Here is an 18,189-nt window from a genome sequence, read left to right on the forward strand (position 1 = left end):
GCAGGAAGTCAGCTGGGGTCATAGGATCCCAGCAAGATAAGCATCCAATTTATTTAAAGTTTCGAAGAATGTTCCTTAAAAATTAAAGGAAAAGGCCCATTAAGAGATGGTTAAAAGATAAAAATATACTTCTAACAACAAGCACACAATTTTAGTATATTCCCCACCAATTATCTAAGGGTAGCAGAAGGACCCACCTCCCTCTTCTTCATGTTGCCAATTCAAAATGAACCTATACCATTTGGTTATGTATGGAGTTTCTGGTTCTACACAATCTATAACCTGCTTCAGGGACATGGTCAATTGCAGGTTTTTACAATAAAAAATATGGGGGCTTACTCTGAAAGCACTAAGAGACACAGGGTCAGAATCTATGTTGCTCTGTAACCTATATTCAAAGAATAAGGTTTCCATGTCACAGTGGGAAAAGAAATGAGATGCAGAACCATGGTGAGGCCCATGCTATTTGCAAAGGGAAAGTGTGGAGGTGCTTTTCTGTGTGGTCCAAATTCTGAAGGTAGACAAGTATGATCTCCAAATCATCAAGTGGTGGATTGGTTGGCTGTTTCCAGGTAAGCACACCAAATTTCCCTAACAATAGTGGAAACTATTACCTATATAGAAAAGCATTGATATATAGGTTAAAAATTAAAACTATACTTTGATTTATGGTTTCTTGAGATTTTATTCAAGAAAAAAGATGTATTCTCAATGGCAATCATTAATTTTTAACTTTATAACTGCAAATTAACCAGAACGTTAACAGACTTGAGACAAAATTTGAGCAATGTAAAACCCTTACAAAAATGATCTCCCTCCAAGATATTTTTGTTTTGTTCACCACCCCTCTCTGCATGGTAGAAAAGAACTCAATGAACCCATAAGCATGCCCAAATGTTTTTTAGTTAAATTTCCAGAGCATAAACACCAACACTGCTGCAAAATAGCTGTGAGCAGGATGCTCAGTCTGCTGTGTAGTGTGTAAGAGTCTGTGTGCTATTTGCTTTTCTTTCCTGTTCTATTCCCATCTCCAGTACTGTGACAACCAAGTGAAGGGAGGAAAAAAAGCATCAACTGGCACAATCAAAACCCCAGTATTAAAATCTCATTACTTACTGACCAGTAGTAAACCCCTAAAAGTTCTAGGTACACTGACATATGTGCATATAATGCATATGTATATGTCATCTAATTTAATCCAGCCTTGTCTCATCTAACTCAGTAGCATATACACTTATATCTATAAACAGTCATTTCCTGAATAAAGGCACAACTGTCATTTGGAAAGGCTCACTGAATAGCAATGCGACTCCACACAGGCATGAAAAGGACAATAAATTCTATCATGCTAAAGGCCCTCTCAGAAACAAGATTGTAGAAGTTATTTAAAGTGAGCTCCTTCTCTACATACGACTGGAAAATTCATTAAACAAAACATCTATATCACTCAGTGACCTAGAAGATATATATCATCTTGCCTAGAGTTCACAGTAGGGGACTTCAGAGAATTTGAGTTATGTCAGGAAGCATCTACAATTAATTACAGAATATGGACTGCTGTAGCTGACAAAATTCTTAGGAATGACATCCCTTAAAGCCCATGCTAGTCATAAACAACTTTACTTCTCTGCCAATCTCCCGCTCAAAAACCCCCCAAACACAATAACACTTGCCAATCTTGGATGATGTCATCTAAATTAAATTAATATATGTTCTGGGTCTGCTTGGTTCATTTTTCCTTTTTATTTTTTTAAAGCAAGGAAAATAAAAATAAAAATCATCCACCTGCCTGAACTGTTGAAGTTCCAACTTGGAAGCCGTATATAATGTAAAATGTTCAGTAGTACCTATGTGATTTGGGTGCATGAATTCCATTTTCAAAAGCAATTTACAAGCTTATGCTGACACTCAAGAAATATGCATTTAAAATTGTTATCAAAGATAAAACTGCCTTAAGCTTGCTTTGTTTAGAAAAATGTTTGTTCTTTAGAAACTGAGTCTTTGGAATCAAATATTTGTATTCTCATTTTAAGCAAGACAGGTTGGGAGAAAGAGGAAGGAAACATTTTGCTTGCATGTTTTATGGTATATTAAAATGTGAAAAATAGGATCTCAGTGATCTACTACTAGTTAAAACTATATTTTGTGTTGCACTCTATACAGCATAATTTTTTAATTAAAGAAATTATCATACATGTTTTACATAAAGTTATAAAGGAGCAGAACAAAGTGGATGTTTGTGGCTATCTCAGATTTTTCACAATAAAAAACAAAACCTGGATATGTATATACTTCTTGCTGGGGATAACAACATTTTGAGGCTCCATTTTGAGATCTAAAGCTATTACTGGGAAGCAGGGAAGAAACTAATAACTGATGTGCCAGAGGCTGGAGTCATCCTCCCGGGCACTAGGGAGAATGAGCTACTGAGTGGGTGATGCATTGAGAGCTGCATCAAGTGCTATCCCATTGTGCAGAGGGTAAGACATGGACCTGCACAGATACTTATTTTGGGAATGTGGTCAGACATGGTGATGGGTGTCAGTGCAAACCTGAAGGCCACTAACAGCACAGACAGAAATTACATTTGTCATGTGACTGGCCCCTTGAAATTGCTCTAAGTTGTGCCCAAATAGAAAAGCTCAGCTGCAGAGCTCTCTGACTGTACACTGTATGAGGGTTCAAATGAAGCCACTCCTAAATGGAGTGACTTAATTAACTTCTGTCTGCTCTGGCTGCAGCACAGCAATCTGCAGCTGCTGTCTCTGGATCGGAGGAGAAGGCAGGGAGGGATGTCATTTTGGGATTCTCTCAACCCCACTGCAGTCAGGGGGACAGTAGGTTGGAGCTTGTCACCCGGGGGGAGGGGGAGTTCCAATCTACCTGCCCCTGCCAATCCAGCAGAAGGCAACCTCCCTCCCTTGCCTTCTCCTCCCAAGTATCCAGGGAAAGCTCCATAATTTAGGAAGGGTGTGGAAAAGCTTGAAAGAACCAGAGGAGCACCACGCACATGATCAGAGGGCAAGAGAACAGGCCTTATGAAGAGAGGCTGTGAGTTATGGAACTCTTCAGCCTGGAGAAGCACAGGCTCAGGGGTGACGTGGTGACAGCCTATAAGTATATAAGGGGTGTGCATCAGGATCTGGGGGAGTGCCTGTTCAGCAGAGCACCTCATGGGTTGACAAGGTCAAATGGTCACAGACTCCTGCAAGACCATTTGATGCTGGACATGAGGAAAAACTTCTTTAGTGATCGAGCCCCCAAACCCTGAAAGAGACTCTCCCCAGAGACGGTGCAAGCACCTGCCCTGGACACTTTTAAGAAACACTTGGATGCTTATCTTGCTGGGATCCTTGACCCTAGCTGACTTCCTGCCCCTTGGGCAGGGGGCTGGACCTGATGATCTTACAAGGTCCCTTCCAGCCTAATGTCTATAAAACCTATGAAATCTCTGAAAGTAATCCTGCAGACACAAAGTTTTCCTCGTTGTTTCTCATTAAAAAGGGTGTGTTTCTTGAAAGAAAGAGACTAATCAACAAAAAGTGCTTAACTATATGAGGCACCAAGCACTTTGATCTCTTAGTGCTTTCAGAGTAAATTGCAGCTAGTAACATTTGGTGTTTTTAGGTCAGATGCTGTGCCCACCCCCTTCCCTCCCCCCGCAAAAATTAGGTGGCTCAAAAATAATCCTACCTGCAATAATGCCATCCATCTGCTCTAGGGCCGCTTCCAGCATGTGACTTGCATCTGAAGCCATGATGTCTGACTTTTCCAGATCTTTCTTCCTCCTACTGTTAAAATAAAAAAAGCAGCTGGTTCAAATATAATCTGCATAACTTAGGCACATTTTTTTTTAGCAAATGTATTTCTTGCTCCACCACTGTAAATGAAAAAGCTGAAGTCATATATCAGCAAACTAAAGCACAATACTATGGAGGCCAATCAATTTGCTCCCACTTCTAGCAATAACTGTTAACCAGCATTTCCAGTTACTTATTTGGGTTTTTTAGTTTTTTTTCTCTCTATAAATAATTTCACTATAAACAGAAATTAAAAAAAGGGAAGGCTTGAAACTCAAACTCTCATTCTTCAACTGAAGTTGACATATCCAGATAAAAGGTGTGATTTGCTCCCACCCTTAATATGACACCATTAAGAAGGAATTGAGCATACGTGGCCTTCATATCATTCCTGGGGATTCCAGTGGATTCAGAATCTTTTACCCACAGTCTGCATCCCCCCACGAGTCCTGCTGATTGCCTTCCTACCTTATCACTACATTTTTCTAAAATCAGTTTCTATTGAAAGTTCAGAGTCCCATTTGATAACATGAGATATTTTCCAAAAATATCTCAGTTCTGAATGAGTCGAAGATCAAAATTTCCCTGCTAGATTATTTGTCATATACCAGCTACTGCTATCAACAGATAACATTTCAAAAGAAACAAAAAAAACCAGAAAACAGAAAACTAGAAAATGCACAGCCGTTTTGCTGCTTGTGCTAAGAACATTTTTACAGTAAAATTCTCTCATATCCAATTTGCAGAACCAGTGTCCATAATAGAGTTGAGTTGGCCTTTTACTTTGACATGCCTACCTTCCTGTCACATCATATGCCAGTCACACATTAGTGATAAGATCTCAAAGGGCTGCAACATTTGTGTTCTGTCTGTCCTCCTATAAGGCTGGAAGGTACAAATTGTGTTCCCTGACCTTGAAAGTCTCCAAACTCTAGCTAGGGACAGAAATTACACATAAACCAGTAGAAGTATTGGAAAACTGTTCAAATCTGTAACATAATAGAAGTTCAATGCACATAAACCACTTTCAAAATGGCCAAAACCAGTTAAAGATAAACCTGGATGGGTGTAGTATCAGACTGAGCTCATTTAGGTTAAATCAGTTTATTGAACTTCTATCCCAACTCCCCTCCAGATTCAAGTTGTCTGCTCCAGCTGACCAGGGAAGCACGCTCTAGTGTGCCCTGTCTTCTGGCCTGGGGCACTGCAGGCATGTAGCTGCATTTCTGGAATCAAACCTGAATTTATGTTCACTTGCTTGTCAGTTTAATCTACACAACTTAGACTAACTTGTTGGACGGCTCCAAACATCCCTATACTATGTCCCATGCCTTGCAGATGGTCTCCATGTTCTTCTAGTGTCACACACTGGGACCCAAGCTCTAGAGTCTCACACGGGACTGCCCCCTGGAGCTCATAGTCCCAGTGCTTTCTCACTGGACTCTCTGTTGTTCTTCACTCAGAGCTCCAAGTCCCATCCCATTTCTGGGCTCCCAGCCTCTACCCATTCAGGGTTCCAAGCCTCATCCCAGGTCTAGGCTGTAGCCCCTAGCAAGTCTGAGCTCCAAGCCCCATTCCCATTCAGGGCTCCAAACCCCACTCTGGGCTCCAAGCCCCATTCCCCCTCCGTATGCTGGGTCTTATCCCCTACCCTACACTGAGCACAAACTCCTCTTGTCCCTTCACCTTAGGAGTTTCTCACATAGATCCATGTAGGCTCAGGGCCCCACCTTCCTGGAGCCTTACTCCCAGCTCCCTTAGCGCAGCCTCAGATCACACTGTGAAGCTGGGCCCGTCTCTGGCCCCTTCACCTGGCCAGGACCCCACTTCAAAACTCATGGTGAGTCTGGGCCATTGCTTTGTTCTTTGGGGTGTGCTCCCCTAGCCTTTCCCCTCCACAGCGTCACCTGCAAGGCAGCAGGGACTGAGGCTTTCTGGTGCCTCATACTCGCCCTCCCCTGGGGAGGCCCCAGGTGTGGCATTTCCTGGAGACTGCCCTGCCACTGGCAGTCACATCACACCAATCAGCCCCAGCAGGTTAGTTTTAAGTCATGCCCTAGAACTAGGAGCCTCCAGCCAACACCATAACTCCTGCCCTTACCTCCAAGGTGTCACAAGCAGCAGCTCTGTAACTGTTTTATTTTTTTTTCTGTATAACTGCCGCGCGGCACTCTCACATTTATGTAACCTTAAAGTCTTGACTGTTAATCAAAATGAGCGCTTTGTACTTTTCTCCGCTGGCATTAAGCTACATATGCACATTCTGTAAATTTCATTTCTTATCTAGAAGTGTCATTTTTGCAGAAACGAAACTTATGTAGAAAATCTGCCTAGCAATTACTGTGTAAAAGAAACTATCCTATCCCTGTATGCTTAGCTTATATCATAGTTAGTGTCACAGAAGCAGTCCAACCAACATCTATAAAAGAGGCAAAGAGGCAGGAAGTAGCAGAGACGACAACTGGATGATCTTGTAGGCCTGATCACCCTGCAGCCAGTTCTCAGCCTCCCCGCCTGGGCGCATCCCAGCAAAAACCAAGGCCTCGAAAATCTGACAATCGACAACGATTCACCGTGTTACAGTTTTGTATTCATCATCCCATTTATGAGCTGTTGACCAGTTCTGGGACTTAAGGAGCAGGCAGCCGCACCTAGCATTGGACTGGTTCCAGTGTTGACACGCAAGGGCTTGCTCTGGAACCCCGTGAACCAACAGACCCCCTTTGTATCCGGCATACTGTAACTGAAGAAACATCGGAGACTCCACTTCTCGACTGCCTCTCTTCATAGCTTAGACAGCATATCTATGCTCTCTATACTTATATTTACTGCAACTTCATTCCAGCTGGCCTCCCCTCTTATTCATAAGAGGGTGAGGCCAGGTGAGTGAATAAAACCTTTTGTTTTATCTTATATCTGCTCTGTAATAACTTCTACTACTAACATCCCATTTCAGTGAGCCATTGACCAGTTCTGGGACTTAAGGAGCTGGCAGCCGCACCTAGCATTGGACTGGTTCCAGTGTTGGAACGCAAGGGCTAGCTCCGAAACCTCGTGAACCAACGGACATCCTATAGACTTATTACAAAGAAACTAACAACTTACTCCAAGTCATCTACTTGCGCCAGCTTGGCGAACTTCAAGGGCGGTTATAAAGCCACCTCCAATCCCGCCCCACAAGCCGCGCGCTCGCCCGCTCTGCAAAGCCCGCGGCTCCCCAAGCAGTGCCGGAATTGCAAGCCCGGCATTCTGCCACAAGCTCCAGCCAGGTGGTGTTCTCCCAGCTGCAAGCAGCAGACTGCTGGCCTTGCTGCTCAGGCTCCTGCTCTTATAAGGAACAGTTGCACTGGTGATGCACAGGGGGTGCACAGGCACCCCCTGAGCATGGCAGTACACCCCCTGTGATAAAGCACCACTGATGCTACTGGTGGCACCTGCAGGGCGGTCACTGCTCACCCCCACCCCCCCACTGTCGACACTGCCAGGGGCATCTGCAGGCAGTCTGTGATCGCTGCTGGCTGCTGCTGATGCTGCCGGTGGCATCTGTGGGTGGTCACCGCTGGTCAGTGCTCGCTCCCCCCCCCCGCCACCGACAGTGCTGCACCCACCTGCAGGAGCTCTTTGCTTGCCACTGACATGCTTCCACTGCCAACAGCACTGCCACCATCTGTGGGAGCTCACCATGCCCCCCAAGCCTCTGGGGACACGCAGCATTCATGAACAGTTGGTCCCTATTCCCAGTCAGGCACCTGTGCCTAAATCGAGTATTGCAACAGCTGCAGGCTGCCTTACTCCTAGAGGCATGGGCAGCAGCAACAGAGCACACCCTGTGCTCTGTTACATACTGTAACATTCCTACAAGGAGCCTTCCATTGGAAGCATTTTTGTTCTTCATGAGCTGTTCATTTGTGGGGCTCTGGTGGCTAGCTCTAGGCTTTGAATCATGGATAAGGATGCTTGTGCATTTGAAGTTGCTTTTAGGGAAGACTTGAGTCCTTTAGGCACAAGTTGATAAACTGATATATAAAATCAAGTCTATTTCAGTTATTCAATAACCTGGAAAATATGAAATTAGGTTGGTCCTGAATGAATATCAGACTACATTCATGTTGAGTGTGTCTGCAAAGCCGTATAAGTTTCTGGGTACTAGTCTGAAACGAATAAGCATGTTTAAAAAAGCATGGGATCATTTATAGCATCCTTTTGTCTGCGAGAGATGGTGGAAATTGCAGCCTATGACATAAATGGTTTGCAATGTCTCATGTAACTGAATAGTCCAGCCCGAGATTTGTATGTTCTGTGTAAGTCATTGCAAATGTTCTGTGGAAGGGGTTGCATAAGAGTTGGGTGGTTTGGGAGCTGCTTGCTTCCTATAGACTTTTCTCTTCAAGCTGTTGAAGCCAATTCCTGTTGTGTACTTTAATGCCATGGTGGAGACGATGACACTACTTGTTCCAATCAGTTGCCAATGTTTCCCATTGGCCAGGATCAATTCCAAATGCCTTCATATCTCACTTGAATGTGTCTTTATAGCAAAGCTTGGGGCATCCTGTTGTTCGTTCCCTCCAATAATTCTCCGTACAGCATGTCCTTGGGTATACGTCCATCTTCCAATCTACTCAGATGGCCTAGGCAGCACAATCTTCTCTGAGTAGGGCTGTCACACTTGTTAAATTTGCCCTTTGAAGAACCTCTGCACTGGTAACTTTATCTTATCATTTGATGTTGAGTATGTGGTGTAAACAGCATAGGCAAAGCTGTTTAACCTTTTCTCTTCATGTTTCATAGTTTCTAGAGTTGGAAGGGACCTGAGCAGATCATCGAGTCCGACCTCCTGTTATGGCAGGAAAGAGTACTGGGGTCAAACAACCCCAGCAAGGTGTTCATCTAGCCTCCTCTTAAAAACCCCAGGGTAGGAGCCAGCACCACTTCTCTTGGAAGGTGGTTTCAGATCCTAGCCGTCCTGACAGTGAAGTAGCACCTCCTGATATCTAGCCTGAATCTACCCTCTGCTAGCTTGTGACTGCTATTCCTGGCCACTCCTGGTAGTGCTCGGGGGAACAGTGACTTCCCCAGTGCCTGCTGGTCCCCTCTGACTAGTTTGTAACAGGCCACTAGATCCCCCGAGCCTTCTCTTGTGGAGGCTGAACAGGTTCAGGTCCCATAGCCTGTCCTTGTAGGGCCTGCCCTGCTGCCCCCGATCATGCGAGTGGCCCTCCTCTGGACCCTCTCCATGTTGTCCACATCCCTCCTGAAGTGCGGCGCCCAGAACTGGACACAGTACTCCAGCTGTGGCCTGACTAGTGCTGCATAGAGGGGGAGTATCACTTTCTTGGATCTGTTTGAGATGCATCTGTGGATTCATGACAAGGTGTGGTTGGCCTTCCTGACTGCATCCTCACACTGCCAGCCCATGTTCATCTTGGCATCAATGATGACTCCAACATCCTTTTCTGCCTCTGTACTGACAAAAAGGGAGTTCCCCAGCTTGTAGGTATGGTGCCGCTAATGAATCCGTGTTGATTGCCCCTAAGCATAATCTCCTCTGCTGGCCCCTTATGGATATGCACCAGAATAAATTCTCTCAAAAAGCTTGCCCAGGTTTGAGGTAAGACTAACTGGCCTATAGTTTCCCAGGTCCTCCTTCCTCTCCTTTTTGAAGATGAGAACCACATTGGCCCTGTTCTAGTCCTCTGGCACCACACCACAGCACCACGAGTGCTCATAAAGCTGTGCCAGGGGTCCTGAAATGACCTCAGCCAATTCCCTCAGTATTCTAGGGTAGAGATCGTCCAGACCAGCTGATCTGAATACATCCAGTCCTTCCAGAAGTTCCCTAACTAGTTCCTCACTAACCCTTGGGCTAGGTGTACCTCCCCTGGGGTCTGAGGGAAGACTAGAGGAGGGTGACTGTTCTGGTCCCTGCTCAGGAAAATGGAGGCAAAGAAATAGTTAAATATGTTGGCTTTGTCGTCTGGTGTGACGACCAAATTTCCTAGGGTGTCCTGCAGGGGCCCCACGTTACCCAGAACCTTCTTTTTGCCCCCTATGCATTTAAAAAAGGACTTCTTGTTGTCCTTGATCCGGGATGCTAGTCCCAGTTCCATCTCCGCCTTGGCCTTGCTGACTGCCCCCCTACATCCCTGAACAACCGCAGTATAATCCTCTCTCGTGATGGCTCCTGCCTTCCATTGGGTGTGCGCATCCCTTTTAGCTAAGAGATGTTCCTGGATGCTTTTGGCGAGCCATGGGGGCTTTTGTGCTGTCGTGCCCTCTTTGATTCATGTTGGGATTACCTCCCTTTGGGCTTGGAGGTTCGTCTTCTTAAGGAGCAACCACTCTTCTTGGACACCTGGCTCCCCTCCCCTCTGGGACCTCAGTGCTTCCCCGACTATTCTCCTTAGCTCAGTGAAGTCCACCCTCCTGAAATCTAGGGCTGCTGCCTTGCTGTAGGACTTTGCCACCTTGCGCTGGATGGTGAATTCCAGCAGACGATGATCACTGTCGCCCAGGTGGTTGAGCACTCTCAGCCCCCTCACCAGGTCGTCACCCATGGCCAGCACCAGGTCCAACAAGGAGTCTCCCCTGGTGAGGCTGTGCACCTCCTATTAGATGGAGGTCCTGCATTCTGGCTAGAAACCTACGTGAGCAGTCAGACCTGGCTGACTACTCTTCCCAGTAGATGTCTGGAAAGTTCAGGTCCCCCACGATGACCACATCCTTTGACCTAACTACCTCCATGAGCTGACTTAAGAATTCCTGGTCTAGCTCTTCCCCTTGGTTGGGTGGTCTGTAGTAGACAGTGCATAAGTTGCCCATGTTTCCCCACTACACATGAGAGTGCTGAGTACGCAAGCTTTGCACACTAGCATTTTGGTCTTGATGGTAAGCTTTGGGTTGTTCCATGCTCTTTTAATTAGTCTGCTGAATGTGGTAGCAGCCTTTCCAATACAAACATTATCTTCTTCATCCAGTGACAGGTTGGTGGTCACTGTAGAACCTAGGTAGCTGAACTTTTGAACTACTTCTAGCTGGTTCTCATTTAGGGTGATTGATGGATCTTGTAAAACTCCCCGTCCTGGTTCAACTGTTTTTTTTATGCTGATAGTGAGAGCAAATAATGACAAATAGGGCTGTACAAAATGGCACTGTTCCGTTTTCAACTTGAGTTTTGAGGTTTGGACGGAACAGTGTTTTGTTCCGAATTTCATTTGGAGTCTAAACAGCTGTTCCATTTCACTTTGTCAAAACAGTGAGGCTATTTTGACGCTGTTTCAATGTTTCGCCCATTGGCTATGATGGGGAAGCCTGAAACAGCCTCTCTCATCTGGCAGGCAGATCAGGGCCCAGCCCCAGGAGGGCTACTGGGGCTGTGGCAGTCCTCCCAGGGTTGAGGGCCCCTGATCTGCCTGCCAGATGAGGGAGGGAAGCCAGTGCTGCTGCCTGGGCCTGGGGAAGGGAACTGAGCCCGATTGCTCAGTTTCCCTCCCCAGCACTAGGTTGGGCTGGGGAAAGGAAGTTAGCCCAGCTGGGCTGAGTTCCTAACCCTAGCGTGATGATTGCACTGGGGAAATGAACTTAGCTCAGCTTTCAAAACATTTTGACTAGCCTCATTTTGTTTCGAGGCTGTTTCAAAGCCCTTTGTTTCATTTTGATTTTGCTGTTTTGAGTTCAAAATGAGTCAAAACATTGTTGAAACAAAACAACGAGTGAAGTTTTGCACAGTCCTACTGACAAGCTCTTGAACGGCAATCCATGAGTTCTTGTAGTAGGTCTCTGTTGTGGGCTGTAAGGGCAGCATCATCAGTGAATAGAAGCTCCTTGATAAGCACTTTTCTAACTTTAGTCTTTGCCTTGAGTCATGACAGGTTGAAGAGTTTCCCCATCTGATCTTGTGTGAAGAAATACTCTACTTTCCATAACTTTAAATGCACAGTTCAGGAGTACCAAGAAGAAGATCCCAAAAAACGTAGAAGCGTGGCAGCAAGAAGACCCCACAGGCACTAATGGTGCTGGGGGTAGCCCCAGGCATTCCTCAGCTGAACAAGCAGGCCCCCTGTGCCCCAGTAAACTTACATTCGGGAGCAAAGTCGCAGCTGCAGCTGCAGCCGCAGCTACAGCCCTGCGAGCCAGCATTAGGCTGCCTTTTCAAACGGCTGCTTCCTGGGCAGGGCAGTGGCCAATTAATTGTGGCAGCTGATGCCACTGCCATGGGAAATTTAAAAACCCCACTGGAAACTGGTGGGGAAGAGAGGGAGAGAGCCAGTGGGGAGCTCACCAGGCAGGCGGTCACTCCAGACGCTGCCAATAGCAGCGTTGCAGGCACTGCCCTCGCATCCAAAGCAGGGGAAACAGTGTCCTGCTTCAGGCTGGGGATGGTCTTTCCCCAGCCACCTTAATTTCAAAGCTCCAAGGAGCATCCCTCTCCCTTGGTGGGAGAAAGATGCCAGAGAACGGGAGTTCAGGTCTGAGGCTCCAGGTGCCTTAACATGTAGGCAACTGATTGGCACTGAAGCTGATGCTGGACCCCTTTGAAAAGGGCTTGCTGGGAATGGTGGACCCATGAGCAGAACACCCAATTGGTTGGCAAGCAGATGGGGTGTAGAGGTGATGGAGGCCCAAGGAACACCGTGGCACTGCTGTGAGTACCCTGTCATTGGGTCGCTCAGGAAGAACACCACTGAACCCCTCCTTTCTTCAGGTAACATCAAGTCATGGCAGGCGAGTTAGGGAACCCTGGCCAAGGGGGTGTTATGGTACTCACAGTGTCCACTAGAGATGCCACAAGGGGCAAGAACACATCCTTGCTTCACTCCACTTTTCATCTCAAAACTGTTCAAAGTGGACCCATCAAACTGAACAGTTGCTTTCATGCTGTACTGTAAGGAACATAAGACTTAACAGGATTGGTGGGCATCCTGTCTTTTCTAGGACTGCAAATAGGCCTGCTCTGCTGATGGTGTCAAATGCTTTAGTTAGATCCATGAAGGCGATGTATAATGGTCAGTTTTGCTCTCTGCACTTTTTGTGAAGTTGACATGGGGAAAATATATCTATGGTTGATTTTCCGGCCCTGAATCTTCACTGAGATTCTGGGTTGACACAACTTGCCAGCTGTTGTAGGTGCACCACAATGACCCTCACAAAAGCTTTTCCTGCTAGACTAAGTAGCAAGATACCTCTGAAGTTGTTGCAGTTGCCCTCATCTCTTTTATTTATAGACAAAGTGATGGTGTTTAAGTAACACACATCTTGTGGTACCTTACCTTTTTTCCAGCATTTGAGTAGCAACTGATGAAGATATGGTAGCAGGCTTTTTTTCCCTGCGCTTGATATTTTTTGCTGGGGTAACATCTTTTCCAGTAATCTATCCACTTGATAATGAACCAATGGCATGGCTTAGCTCTTTTACCGTGAGCTCCATGTCTAACTCTGGCATGACCTGTTGAGTTGGTATTTGGTCCAGTGATTCACTGGTGATGGATTTTTTTTCTTGTGAGTATAGCTCTGAGATCATACATACATACATACATAATATATGGCACAACACTTCATTTATGAGCTGCTACATGCTAAGATGAGCAAAGCTCATTGCCAAGTTTGTCCCAGGGCCATGGAAGCACCTGTTACATTGGAACATTTATATTTTAGCATATAATTTACAAATAAATACAGTTAAATTATTTCATAGAAAGGGCAGGAAAGAGGGTTACGTTCTTTTTAGTCTATGGAATTCCATGCTCACCTGAAATTACATTTAACTTAAATCAAGCCATGCAAAAGTCTTGACATAAGTGGTACTACCAAGAGTGTCTACCTTTGGCCACAACTCACTTTCCCAACCTCTACTGCCTGGCGCGAAACCTGTTAAAAGCAAGAATTTAAGAAGGGGTGCCTCTTAATATCACAACAATATGATAGTAAGGTGTCTCTTAATAGCACAAGAATATGATGGTAACATAGGAAACAGAGAACATAGTAATATAGAAGGGCAGATAGGCTGGGATAATATGCTAGATTTAATCACTGCTATTTTATTTTATTTTATTTTTTCTTTAGCTGAGGGGATGCTAAATTCAACCTTTTTATACTTCTCACTAATTAAACAAAGTTGCTTTCCAAAGAATAGAGAGAGCTTTTAGTCCTTGAGTTGGAATGAAATTTTCTGGGCATGCTGCAGGACAAATCTATTCGATAGGGTTATTCTGAGGGTACACTTCCTAGAATGTGAAAGGGCCAGGTGGTTGGTAAGTGAGCTAGATTCCTGTGGGACTGATTATTTAAATCCTGCTGATCTTTTATTTAGTTGTATTTATTATATGATTAGTTGTATTAAAAGTACTTTGATAGCCTTGGATAGGCATCTTTATTATGGTAAATATTTTAATTATCTCAAAATTCTCCATATATGTAGATATTTTTATATGGTATTCATTCAGTGGTAGTTCCATTGTCCACTTTTAGGAACATAAGTGGTAATTAAACACCCACATTTATTCTTACAGTGGCAAGCTTCCTGGAAATAATCACTAGCATGTAGAATCAATCAGGCATAAAATAGAAGTGAGTATTAAAGGGAAATGATTCATTTCACTCCAGCACTAAGACTCTGAAAGAAGTCTAAGGTTAGGAGTCCAAACTTCCACCACAGGAATTGTTATAACTCATTTGGAAATATGTTTTCTATCAAGTAAAAACTACCTTCTCCAGTTCCAAATCAGTAAACCTGTGATGCACACATTTGTCTCCACAGCAGTTAGTGAAATATTCACAAAACTAAACGGGAGGCTCATCCGATTAGCAACCATGTTACTAATTTGCTGTTTGTTCTTTGCTTATACAAGGTTCACCTATCCTCTGTACCTCAACAATGCTGTCTGAAGGAAAGAACTATAGGCACTTGTCCATGTTATCGGGTTTCTGTAGCTAAAGATATTCTCTAGGTTTATTTCACTCTCACAATGGCCAGCCAGGAGTGCAGCACAATGCCATATGGGGGAGCCAGGCTGAGAGCCCTGTGCCGTGCCTCTGCAGGCAGGTGGCAGAACTGGGGGGGCTTTAAAGGGCTATAGGCCCCCAAAAATCACCTTAGCCCCCTGTAGCCACCCCTCCCAGAGCCACCACCTGCCTGTAGGAGCATGGTGTGGTGCTCCCAGCCTGACCTGGCCCAGTGCATGTCCACAGCCACAGAGACAAAGCTGGGCAGAAGCTCCCTGCTGGTCAGTTCAATGGGGCTGGCAGGCAGCAAGAGAGAGTTGCTGGGGGATAATGGGGGGGTGCAGGTTGGGAGTACAGGCCAGCCATGAGCAGCCCTTGGGAGTGGCAGGGGACTGCGGGTTGAGAGTGAAGGGCACTGGCAGCACTGAGGAGCAATCCCCCCATAAGCAGATGCTTTTAGCTCAAAATATGGCTTGATTAGGAAACCCAACTTTTCCCTCTAAAAGCCTGTTTTGCTAAGTAATTTACAATTGGGCCTAACCAGATATCTCCACAATGGAGGATCTCCTGACAGATTGGTCCTCCACACAGGATGGTTGGGAAGAGGTGGGACATGTCCTTTCCTTGGGTTTGCATGGGGAAACGGATGGTAGAGGTGGGAATTGACTCCAGGCCTCCTGAGACCCAGCTTAGAGCCCTTACTGCCTCCATCTCTGATAGTGCCCTTCAAGAAAATGTACCAGCAGAAGCAGAAGGAGCTGCTCAAATAGTATGAGAAGCAGGAGAAGCTGAAAGACCTTAAGGCCATTGGAAAGTCCACAAAACAGGTGGTAAATCCTGAGATCCAGACTGACTCCATGGGCACTGCCTGGACCAGAGGGGCAGGTACATAACATGAGACCTCCCCCCTCTGGAGATGCTGGCTCTAAGCTGGCCCCCAGTTAGTCAAGTCAGGGTGGCTAACGGTGGTGGGAATGTTTCCTATCAGATTTCCCCATAGCAGTAAAGTCTGACTGTCCTGTGGGAAATGTTGCTGGGAAAGATTACTGATCCACAAATCACAACTGGGTGTCACAATAGCAGGGCATGGTGGGGGTCAGGAGGGTCCCAAAGGAAGCACGTATTTCAATCTGGGGTGACCCAGCCCAACCAGGGGAGATCCCATCTGGCATCCCATCCTTAGGGCAGACCCTGGAGGGGTAGGCCTTAGTGCTAGGTGGGCTCACGATGCTGCTTCTGTCCAGGAAAAACAGACAAACAAGGCCTTGGTCCAGAAGCAGCAGAAATTCACAAGAATAACCAGGATGAGAAGTCCAATAAGGCCCTGAAGCTGCTGAAGAAGCCCCAGGAGTACACAGGGAAATTCACCTTCCCCAACCCACCACTGCTCAGCCCCCCACATCCTGGGCTTGCATAGTAGGGGCAAGGCAAATTTTGGGGTGGCCATAGTCCCCCCAAGCTGCTCTGGTGCCACCTCTATGCACTGGGCTCTATAGTCCCAGCCAGGCTTTGGGCCAGCGGTGGCTATGTGCACTCCTTGGGTGGATAGTAGGGGAGAGGGGTGAAGCAGTGCAACCCTGGACTCCTCCCTCACCATCCACTCTGAGGCGTGCATGCCAGTGCTGTCAACACAGAGCTGGTGCTCCATAGCCCTGGCACCAGCTCCACACTGGCGGTGACTGCAACATGCATTTCAAGGCGCAGAATGAGGGAAGGGCTTGAACAGTACATGCATGCAGGCCTCCAGGTGGACAGTGGTGGAGGGGCTGGGGTTGCACTGCCTCCAACTATCCCCAGCCACATGCCCCGAAGAGTGTGTGTTGCAGTCACTACCAGTGTGGAGCTGGTGCCGGAGCTATGGAGCACCAGCTCTGCATTGGCGGTGCCTGCATGCATGCCTCAGAGTGGATGGTGGGGCCAGGGGTTGTGCTGCCTTACACCTCTCCCCCGCTGTTCACCCAAGGGGTGCACGCAGGTGCTGCTGGCACAAAGCCCAGCTGGGGCTCTGGAGCCTGGTGCACATGGGTGGGACTAGGGCAGCTTGGGGGGAACTATGGCCACCCCAAAATTTGCCTTGCCCCTACTGTGCAAGCCCAGGATGTGAGGGTGAACAGTGGTGGGTTGGGGAAGGCGAATTTCAGTGCATACTCCTGGGGCCTCAAAGTTTCAAAGCATTTTGAGTTTTGAAGCAGCTTGACTGTATTCCCCTCCCCAGCACTAGGATTGGGCTGGGGAAGGGAACCGAGCCTCATTGCTCAGTTCCCCTCACCAGCACTGTGATTGATTGGGCTGAAGAAGGACACTCAGCCCAGCTGAGCAGAATTCCCCTCCTCAAGGCTGCGCTGCGCACATGCCAAGCAGGCTCAGGCCAGGAGCGCTGTGTCGCGCCTCTGTGGGTGGGTTGCAGCTCTGTGGGGGGTTGCTATGTGGGTGGTAAGGTGAATTTTAGGGGGCTATAGCTTCCCAAGCTACCCACTCTAGTGCTGCCGCCTGTCTGTAGAAGCGCAGTGTGGAGCTCCAAGTGCCCCCCACGCAGCAGTGTTGCACTCCCGGCTGGCCAGGCCCCAGCCCTGTTCCCCACTTCCACCAGCCACACTTGTAGAGGGGCCCCGCTTTTGACTGCAGGGAAGCAAAAGTTAACATCTGGGTTTTAAACCTGGCGCCATTTTTGTCATCCTGCTGACAGACAAAAACTGCATTAAGTTTAAAACCCCAGGGTACTGCCTATGTCCATACATCAACATAGCTACAACCAAAAACCCAGTCCAACAAAAAGTAATATTAATTAACCTGTTTCTTGAACTGCCTGATAGGTGGAATGGATCAAAATTATTACCCATCTAGTGGCTGCTCTGCAACCACTAGAATCCAAGTGAATCTAAGTGCCACCTAGTGGACAAATCATGGCAGAACAGGGAAAATGGCGTTTTTAGCTGTGTCTGAGAATACAGGTTGCAAAACTTTAATAAAAAAACCAAACAACCCGGGTGGAACAATTGGCTACGCTAAAAACATAACATGTCGGAAGTGGTTTAATTTACCACGATACATTGAAATTACCATGATAAAAAGATGTCAACATGTATTTACACACACAACTAAACTAGCAAAACAGCAATTTTTGTGAGGTGTATCTAAGAAACCCATAATGTGTACAAACACCCTAGAATATAAGAGTCAAGAGTTACTGTGCCCTAATTCTAGCTTTGCCCTTTACAGTTTGTAGTTATGGGCAACTTGATTGGAGGGAAAAAAGCAGAAGTGAAACACTATCAAATGTGGTTACCAATAACCTTTTACTCCTGGCTTTTTTCTAGCATCAATGACATTTGATAACACCTTTACTGCAAAAAGCTCTAGGAAGAAAAATCTCTTATAACTAGCTGTTCATAATCTCCAACCTCTTTGAAATCAGGGAAATCAGGCATGGGAACAATTGTCTTGGCAGGCA

General features: G+C 46.3%; 1 protein-coding gene across 3 annotated transcripts in view; it reads right to left on the reverse strand.

Moving 5' to 3' along the window:
* PPFIBP2 (PPFIA binding protein 2) overlaps positions 1-18,189 on the reverse strand; it is a 154,739-nt gene that overhangs the window by 129,912 nt on the left and 6,638 nt on the right. For all 3 annotated transcript variants that reach the window (XM_019551483.1, XM_019551484.1, XM_019551482.1), the window contains exon 2: positions 3,694-3,791. In XM_019551483.1, the coding sequence (XP_019407028.1) occupies positions 3,694-3,757 (64 nt within the window). In that variant the 5' untranslated portion in view covers positions 3,758-3,791. The remainder of the gene's footprint in view (positions 1-3,693; positions 3,792-18,189) is intronic.

The sequence above is a fragment of the Crocodylus porosus genome, unplaced genomic scaffold, assembly GCF_001723895.1.
Source record: "Crocodylus porosus isolate Cpor-Errol unplaced genomic scaffold, CroPor_comp1, whole genome shotgun sequence".
NCBI classification, from domain to species: Eukaryota; Metazoa; Chordata; order Crocodylia; family Crocodylidae; genus Crocodylus; species Crocodylus porosus.